Here is a 10,069-nt window from a genome sequence, read left to right as displayed (position 1 = left end):
AGCCCAATTCCAGCCTGGTGATAGATCTACATCTTGTCCCTGACATCCTTGGAAGGAGCTCTTTGTCTTGGCCATGGTGGAGAGGTTGGAATCTGATATGATGATTGCTCTGTGGACAGGTTCTTTTTATACAGGTAAGAAACTTGAGATTAGGACACTCCCTTTAAGAGTGTGCTCCTAATCTCAGCTCGTACCGTATGAAAGACACCTGGGAGCCAGAAATCTTTCTGATTAGAGAGGGTGGTCAAATACTTTATTTCCGCTCATTTAAAACAGAATCAATTATATTAAACGTTTTTACATGCGTTTTTCTGATTTTTTTGTTGTTATTCTGTCTCTCACTGTTCAAATAAACCTACCATTAAAATTATAGACTGATCATTTCTTTGTCAGTGGGCAAACGTACAAAATCAGCAGGGGATCAAATACTTTTTTCCCTCACTGTACCTCCCTGTGTGTGCGTGTTCGTGTGCGTGTGTGTGTGCATGCATGCATGCGTGTATGTGTACCTGAGAGCAGGGTAAAGGTGACAGAGTAGATGCCGTTCTCCTTGGGGGCGGCCGTGCTCTCTGTGTAGGTGATGTCCACCTGGAACTTGACTGGCTTCTGGAAGACCGTGGGGCCAGCTGTGGACTTGTACTCTGCCCGGAAACTCGTCTGGCTGATCACACTGTGGCTAAGACTAGGGATCTGGAAGAGCGATTAAATATATATATATWTTTTTTTTTATAGTTATGAAGTGGACATTCTGAATCAAGAGATACGAAATATAAGTGGGAATCAAGAAGAGAGAGGAAAGAGAGACTGAAGAAAATGAGAGCGAGTGAGGGAGGGTGAGCGAGAGAGAAAAATGGGGGAGAGAGAAGAGGTGGAGCGACTGATTGTGTGGCTCCTGAGGAAAGAAGTAGGGATAGAGGATCATAGAGAGGGAAAAGAGAGCGAGGAGCATACAGAGAGAGGGAGACAAAGTGTGACAGAGAAAGACTCACTCGCTCAAGTGAGTAAAGAGGTGACAAATTGAGAGTGACTTTCAGCTTTTTGCCACATACCTCTTATATAAATGACAGGTTGAATAAAACGTCATTAAAATTACCCTGATGCAACCAAGCACAGATTCAACTCTAACCAGATTACAACGTCAGTACATCTGAGAGTGACACGCGGCAGATGTACTGACACCAAGAGCCCAATAGGGCCCATTGGGCTCTTGTCAAAAGTAGTGCACCATAGGGAATAGGATGTAATTTGGAACGCAATTTCAGGCTAATGCAATGTCAACACTGCCGACACCCAATTTGTCATGTTTCACCAAACTGCTGCCAAGAGTTTGATTAATCATAGAGTGCTGAGGAGTATAGTTCCAACTATTCAGGTGTCCATCTACTCTCTGGGACACCAGGCATACACTCAGGGACAAAATAGCTACCTCATAGGAGTAGAAGATTGGTTTGCCATTGACCTAGAGTGAAGCAAGAGTTTCCATTTGCTATAAGACTTTGTTAAAGCTGTGAGTAAAATGTTAGATGTGCTTCTCTGTTGGCTTGCACTGGAAACCGGCTTTCACTATTCATTCACTGGCTTTGGAGATGCAGCGAAGCACAGAGAGAGAGAGAGACCTCAATGTTGCCTGTAGTCTCACACTCACACACACCCACACCCACACCCACACACACACACGCACACACAGCACTCAGGGCAAAGCATCTATATGCTAATGTTCAGTGGTCTGTGTTGATTTTCTATTGACCTGGTTTGCGTCCCAAATGCCACCCTATTCCCTACATAGTGCACTACTTTTGACCAGGACCCACAGCGCTCTGGTCAAAAGTAGTGCACTATGTAGGGAAAAGGGTGCCGTTTGGGATGTAAGCCCTGGAGTACAGAGTGCCATTCAAAAAGGAAAATGGGAGGGATAGCAACACAATCAGCTTACGAAATGGCTAGATAAACCAGAAACATGTAAGCATACACAAACACACTCTCACATGTTCACACACATATGCACGCACACATTCACAGATCTGCGCACTCACGCGCCTCTAAGCTAAACCAATCAACATTGGTGTTATAATGGTAAAATACCCTCTTAGGCTGATAGCAGGTATTGGGGCTATACTGCAACATACCTGCAACATATGCATATACACTGAGTGTACAATACATTAGGAACACCTTCCTGATATTGAGTTGCACCCCTTTTGCCCTCAGAACATCCTCAATTCGTCGGGGTATGGACTCTACAAGGTGTTGAAAGCGCTCCACAGGGATGGTGGCCCATGTTGACTCCAATGCTTTTCAATGTTGTGTCAAGTTGGCAGGGTGTCCTTTGAGTGGTGAACCATTATTGATACACACGGGAAACTGTTGTGCGTGGAAAAACCCAGCAGTGTTGCAGTTCTTGACACACTCAAACCGGTGTGCCTGGCCCCTACCCCGTTCAAAGGCACTTAAATCATTTGTCTTGTTCATTCACCCTCTGAATGGCACAATCCATGTCTCAATTGTCTCAAGGTTTAAAAACTCTTTAACCCGTCTCCTCCCCTTCATCTACACCGATTGAAGTGGATTTAACAAGTGAAATCAATAAGGGGCCATCGCTTTCACTTGGATTCACCTGGTCAGTCTCTGTCATGGAAAGAGCAGATCCGTAATGATATAGGGAACACATTCTGTAGAAAGGAGGAGAAGTTAAGAGGAGAGGAGGAGAGAATGATAGGAGAGGGAGAGCAGAGCAGAGTGGAGTGAGAGTGAAGAAAAGAAGAGATGTAGGGAGGCCGGAGAGAAGGAAGGAGGCAGGAGTGAGAAAATGTGGTGAATGAATGACTGAATGAGAAGTGGCAGGGAGCAGAAAATAAGATCAGCGAAGGAGAAGGAAAGAGAATATGGAGGGGTAGAGGTAAGAGGGCACAAGGAGAAGAAGGTTTGAGGAAGGCGAGAGGGAGGAGTAACTAGAGCGAGATGAACTAATGAGGGAGGAGAGCGAAAAGACGGAGTGAGAGAAAGGGGTTAGAGAGAGGGGTTTTTACGTACCGAGAGAAAGGCATGGACGATGTCAGCCTTGATGGAGCTCAGAGGCTTGTCTTTGATCAAGATAAAGATCTGCTCTTCTTTATCCAGGTTGATGAAGTTACCAAACCAGGATTTCTTGGCAAGTCTGCGAGGAGGGGAGAAAACGGGCAGATTAAAACATGTACTTTGATCAACCGTTGTCATTGAAACAAATCACTATGGGCTGAAGATTCATCACCTCACATGTGGACTGCTTGCTTGCATGTTTGACATACATTTAACCCTTTACACTCGTACCTCAATATCGGTTGAAAATGACGCCGGGCTGTACAGTTACATGCTAGACATGACGTCAGAGCTCAGGCTCTGCGCTTCACAACGCTCTATGAGTTTTGACTGACAGCCGTTCTGAACTTGAGCACCTCACGCAAAAATAAGTTGTCCCTGTCCCTCCCGCTAGTCGGGCAACTTTTGTTTTGTCGTCTCATTGAGTGAAATGCTGTAAATGAAGAGGAATTGATGTGTTTCGAAAGATGAGATGTTGAGGAGAGTAATCATAAACACTGCTTTGATGTCACACAAGCAAGCCAAATACCCATGAGTTCAAATGTGCACTTCACATTTCCATGTCATAAAACTCATGTCAATGTTTATGATCACATTGTTTAATGTACAGTTACACGATGACATGGTGTCATAACCTGGGATGTTCTGAACAGAATGAGCCTATGGCCGTCTATTGTGAAGAGAATTTGGCGCAGAACACGCACCTAAATGCACTCATGACTCCATTCTATGCGCACCAAAATTACGATCTTTCTTGCGTAATTTATAGTGAGCAAAATATGAACACGACATGCAACAATTTCAAAGATTTGACTGAGTTCCAGTTCATACAGAGGGACTCAGTCAATCAGTCACTTTAACCATGTCTACATGTACATACTACCTCAATCAGCCTGACTAACCGGTGACTTTATMTAGCCTCGCTACTTTATTAGCCTCGCTACTGTATATAGCCTGTCTTTTAACTGTTGTTTTATTTCTTTACTTACCTATTGTTCACCTAACACCTTTTTTTGCGCTATTGGTTAGAGCCTGTAAGTAAGCATTTCACTGTCAGGTCTACGCCTGTTGTATTCGGCGCACGTGACAAATAACTTTGATTTGATTTGGAATTGAAATAAATTCATTACGCCCTAATCTATGGATTTCACATGACTGGGAATACAGATATGCATCTATGGGTCACAGATACCTTAAAAAAAATGGGCCTCACAATAGGCCTCAGGATCTCGTCAACGCATTTCTGTGCAATCAAATTGCCATCAGTAAAATACAATTGTACTCATTGTAGCTCATGCGTGCCCATACCATAACCCCACCGACACCARGAGGCACTCTGTTCACAATGATGACATCAGCAAGCTGCTCGCCCACACAACGCAATACACCTGGTCTGCAGGACGTGCTGCCAAATTCTCTAAAATTACATTTGAGTTGGCTTACGGTAGAGAAATTAACATTCAATTCTCTGGCAACAGCTCTGTTGGACTCCGGCAGTCAGCATGCCAATTGCACGCTCCCTCCAAATTTGAGACACCTGTGGCATTGTGTTGTGTGACAAAACTTCACATTTTAGAGTGGCCCTTTATTGTCCCCAGCACAAGGTGCACCTGTGTAATGATCATGCCGCTTAATCAGCTTCTTGATATACCACACCTGTCAGGTGGATGGATTATCTTGGCAAAGGAGAAATGCTCACTAACAGGGATGTAAACAAATGTGTGCACAGCATTTTAGAGAAATAAGCTTTCTGAGGAAAATTCTGGGATCTTTTATTTCAGGTCATGAAACATGGGACCAACACTTTACATGTTGCGTTTATATTTTTGTTCAGTGTAGCTAGTCATGTTGGCAATAGAACACGCTTTCAAATTATGCCCGCTTGATCCAGATTGTGATTTATAATGGCAGTTTTTGGAATGCATAAACAACAACAGCGATGTGTGATGGCGGGGATGCAGGGCTGTGTGCCAAACAAAACAACTACAAGTGTGCTTGTTCTAGTTGCTCAACGGCACAGCTAGGAGTGCTCAGAAAAAGCATATATATATATATATATATATATATATATATATATATAGTTGAATCATAAAAGTGTATTAAAATGACTTAGGAAGTGCGCACACTTTAGAAAGGTGGGTGGCCACTTGGAGACACCAGCTTTTAAATTAGCTAGCAACTGCACGCTAGCTAGCTAAATTGCCATAAATTGTTTAATGCTTTTCAACCTGTCACCAAATTAATATAATTGGTTTAGAGTTTGTTTTGATATTTCAACCTGCGTGTCAACCTGCGTTTGGTGTGGGGGGACAAAATCAATTTGGCACGTGGACACACACGCGTGTCCGGTTTGGGCATGGTGTAAGTCAGCTTCACTCTGTCCTCCCACATTACAGTCTTGACACTGTGTTACTCTACTGGAAGTGAACAGCTCTCTGGACTTGTAAAGCTCAGGGAGCACACTCTGAATCCACAAACACAGTCTGAGTAATTCGCTCGTTCTCTCTTCCTATCTTTGTCTCCCAACTCTCCCTTACTCCGTTTATCTCCGTCTTCCTCTTTCTCTTTTCCTCCCACCCTCGCTCTCCCTCGGTCCCGCCCACCGCTCTCTTCCTTCCTCTCTCTTCCTCCCCCTCTCTCTACATCCCAACTTCCTTCCTCCCTCTCTCACACTCTTTCCCAACTCTCCCTCCCTATCTACCCCCTCTCCCTGCTTCTCTCTCGCCCTCATTCTCACTCTCTCCATCCCTCCCCTCTCCCCAAACTGTCCCTCCCTCCCTCCCTCCCGGCTCTCTCTCACCCCAAGGACCAGTTGCACCAGTTGGTCGTAAGTGGGCCGTAACTCTACGTCTGGCGAAAAATGTGCTCTACGCCAAACCTAAAAATTATACCTGTTGCACCACCTGTCCGTAAACCCTTCTTCAATCTAAGACTGTTTGTAGATTCTACTCCTAGTAGGGAGCAGGGGTAGAGTGTTACATTGTGTCTATCTTTATTAACATGATACCCATAGAAAAAAGTAGCAATGAATGTTTTCAAAAGTATGTAAGTCGTGTTCATATTTCACAACCTCTGCGGGCTTTTGGAGTCGCCTCTGCACGAGTCGACAGCAAAATAATAGACTTAATTTATGCTACATTACAGCGTGCTAAATGTGTCTGATCAGTGATAGATGAGCACACAAATAGATGAGCTACCACCTAAACGTATTTGCCCAGCCAGAGATCAAGTAACCAAATAGTCTACAGACTTAGATTCAGTGAAACAAAATCACATTGATTGATTATCAGACAAGTCAAGGGCTTTTGGTAGGAATATAGGCTGTACACGAGTGAAGAGCAAAAATAATCCCCTTTTTTATGCTAGGCTACATAGCCTAAACATGCTAGCAAAATGTTCCGATCAGTGCTAATAGATGAGCAAACTAGACTAAAGATTATCATCATGAGCACCCGCCACAATTTAGCAAACACTTTCCGAGCCTCATTGCAACCAAATATCAAAAAGGATATTAAGTGAAAACAAATATCTGCCATTGATTGATTTATCAAGAGTCCGTAAGCTTGTCCGTAACCGTGCTTCTACACCTGCATTGCTTGCTGTTTTGGGTTTTAGGCTGGGTTTCTGTACAGCACTTTGAGATATCAGCTGATGTAAGAAGGGCTATATAAATACATTTGATTTGATTTGTCTCAAAGCAGCGGCCATTGCGCTGTCCCAATCAAAAAGGTGCTTAAATTATAGCTGACCACACACGGCTATTGCTTATATTATTTAAAATCATTGGATTACATTAATAAGTAACAATTTGATACATGCCTTCAAATGGCATAAACCTACTGTAAAATGTAATTAATAGCCAGGCGTTTATTTGCTTCAGTTGATTAAACAACTGGCGCTAGGCAAAGTGACATGTCTCGCAAACTTTAGAACTGCTACGAGGATGGTAAAAGCCTAGTAACAGGGGCTGCCTAGCAACCTTCATTATGACGTATCAAATCTCATGATCGAGCATTGCTTACGCCACCCTTAGCTACGAGAGAGAGAGAAAGAGCGTGAGAGAAAGAGCGTGAGAGAAGGAGCCCCATCAAGGAGCCCCAGGCCCCCTCAACGCCCCACCCAGCGCACCCCACATGCCCCACACACCACCAGAGCATCACCACTTCCATCGGATTAGCCAGACTAGACCGGGCCCAGCCTATTATCCTCAACCAGACCACCACCTCTACCAGACCAGAGAGGAAGCCCCCCGGCCTAGACTTGGCCCTGCTCCATTCCAATAGGTCCAACAGCAGGACCAGCGCAGCTAAGCAGAGGTCATCAGAGGACAGGAGAACACTGTAGAATTGAGTGAGTTTAAGTTTACTTGTTCAATAAATAGGAATATAGACACTATCGTTCAAAAGTTTGGGGCCAAATGTCCTTGTTTTTTTAAAGAAAAACTWTTTTTTTTGTCCATTAAAACAACATCAAATTGATCAGAAATACAGTGTAGACATTGTTAATGTTGTAAATGACTATTGCAGCTGGAAACGACAGATTTTTATGGAATATCTACATAGGCGTACAGAGGCCCATTATCAGCAACCATCATTCCTGTGTTCCAATGGCACGTTGTTAGCTAATCCAAGTTTATCATTTTAAAAGGCCAATTGATCATTAGAAAACCCTTTTGCAATTATGTTAGCACAGCTGAAAACTGTTGTTCTGATTAAAGAAGCAATTAAACTGGCATTCTTTAGACTAATTGAGTGTCTGGAGCGTCTCTGTCACGCTCGCTATCCTCAAACCCCCTGTCAWAAATCAACKAAGGCGCAGCGTGCATGTAGTTCCACATCTTTTAATAGGAGTGAAAACCTTAACAAACAGGTAAACAGCAATGAACGTGACGCAACCGTGGCGCACACAAACACACACGGAAAATAATAATTACCCACACATAGGTGGGAAAAAAGGCTGCCTAAGTATGATTCCCAATCAGAGACAACGATAGACAGCTGTCCCTGATTGAGAACCATACCCGGCCCAAACATAGAAATACAGAAACATAGAAAACAAAACATAGAATGCCCACCCCAAATCACACCCTGACCAAACCAAAGGGCGTGACAGTCAGCATTTGTGGGTTTGATTACAGGCTCATTGAGAAAGGCCGTCGTAGGCAGACCTGGCTCTCAAGACAAGATTGGCTATGTGCACACTGCCCACAAAATGAGGTGGACACTGAGCTACACTTCCTAACCTCCTGCCAGATGTATTACCGTATTAGAAACACATATTTCCCTGAGAACCTGAGACGGAGCTGCATTTCCTGACAAAATGGTCCCGTGTGGCTCAGTTGGTAGAGCATGGCGCTTGCAACGCCAGGGTTGTGGGTTCATTCCCCACGGGGGGACCAGGATGAATATGGATGAATATGTATGAACTTTCCAATTTGTAAGTCGCTCTGGATAAGAGCGTCTGCTAAATGACTTAAATGTAAATGTAAATGTAAAATGTCAAAAATATAAAACAATTAGAGAGTGTCATTTCCCAAAATTTGAAACCCTTATTCAAGGTTTCAAAGACCTCTCTGATGAGAGTAGGCTACCCATCCTTATTTTTTCGAGGACGCAGAGAGCTGTGGGCTGGCTGCCATAAGTTGAGGGACAGTGTCTGACAGACCAACCTGCACATGTACTCTACTGTATGCTTATTGTTGAATGTATGGTTATTTTGACACTTGGTTACTGTTGTCCCGTTGACAATTTTGATTCTCATTTTGAGAGAGAGAGCGAGAGAGAGTGCGAGAGAGAGTGCGAGAGAGAGTGCGAGAGAGAGTGCGAGAGAGAGAGAGATGAAGTGGGGATGAGTCTGAATACTTACTCTGGGGATGAGTCTGGTGAGATGCTGCCCTTACATTGCTCCTAAGAGCGCTACTATCACTCCTAAGGCATTTTCTATTGTTCCTAAAGTATTTTAAGGGGTAATCTATTGGTCCTACGTTCTGTCTTCTATTGCTCTTAAGTCGGGTTCCCCAACTAGTTTTATTTAATTTAAATGTAAATATATATATATATATATATATATATATATATATATATATATATACACATAACTTTTTATTTTATTTTCATTGTTGGACAGAAAAGACACCAGGATATCAGCTCCAAGTGATTTAATTTTGGAAATCTGTTCCCAAGTATTCCATCACATAATAGAGAAACACGTGATTGTATATAAACGTAAGCAAGGTTTGAAATGATGGCGTTTTAATCAAATATTGTATCTGTTTGGGCTTATTGCGGTCAATTTGCAGTCTACACACTTGACCATCAGCTCAAGAAYAAATTGGCCCACGGCTGAACCTAGTTGATGATCCCTGTTGTAAGGGTTCTACTATTACTCCTAAGGGCTCTATTAATACTACTTTGTTGGTATGTGTGTACTGTGTTGTGTTGTGTGGAATTGGATAAGACAGGTAAAGGTACTTACTCTGGGGTGATGCTGTGTTTGTATGCGTGTTACGTTAGTCAGTGTGTCGTATGTAAGGACTGTGTTGTGTTGAGATGGAGAGGATGGGTAAAAGGTACTTACTCTGGGGAAGACTCTGGTGTGAGGCTGGACATCTCCTCTTGTGTGGGAACTGGGTAGAGAGAAGCAAGGTCACAGGTCAGAGAAAGCGAAAAGGTTAGAGAGGGGATCAAAAGCTTGTTGCATTTTTTTTAACCTTTACTTAACTAGGCAAGTCAGTTAAGAACAAATTCTCATTTACAATGACGGCCTACCCCGGCCAAACCCTAATCCAGACAACGCTGGGCCAATTGTGCGCCGTCCTGTGGGACGCCCAATCACAGCCGGTTGTGATACAGCCTCGAATCGAACAAGGGTCTGTAGTGACGCCTCTAACACGGAGATGCAGTGCCTTAGACCGCTGCTCCACCCGGGAGCCCAAATGCATGCAGCCTGCTCTCATAAAGTAACAATCAGAGCTAGGTTTCCCAAAGACTTCATA

General features: G+C 43.5%; 1 protein-coding gene across 1 annotated transcript in view; it reads right to left on the bottom strand.

The window, feature by feature from the left end:
- Window positions 1-10,069, bottom strand: part of brsk2a (BR serine/threonine kinase 2a) — a 463,140-nt gene that overhangs the window by 12,614 nt on the left and 440,457 nt on the right. The window contains exons 16-18 of the mRNA XM_070442906.1: window positions 9,652-9,700; window positions 3,031-3,154; window positions 510-690 (exon numbers count right to left, since the gene is read on the bottom strand). Coding sequence (XP_070299007.1) covers window positions 510-690; window positions 3,031-3,154; window positions 9,652-9,700 — 354 coding nt within the window. The remainder of the gene's footprint in view (window positions 1-509; window positions 691-3,030; window positions 3,155-9,651; window positions 9,701-10,069) is intronic.

Source organism: Salvelinus sp. IW2-2015, linkage group LG4q.1:29 (assembly GCF_002910315.2).
Source record: "Salvelinus sp. IW2-2015 linkage group LG4q.1:29, ASM291031v2, whole genome shotgun sequence".
Lineage (NCBI taxonomy): Eukaryota > Metazoa > Chordata > Actinopteri > Salmoniformes > Salmonidae > Salvelinus > Salvelinus sp. IW2-2015.
Note: the sequence above shows the minus strand (reverse complement) of the source record. Positions and strands in the feature narration are given on the sequence as shown.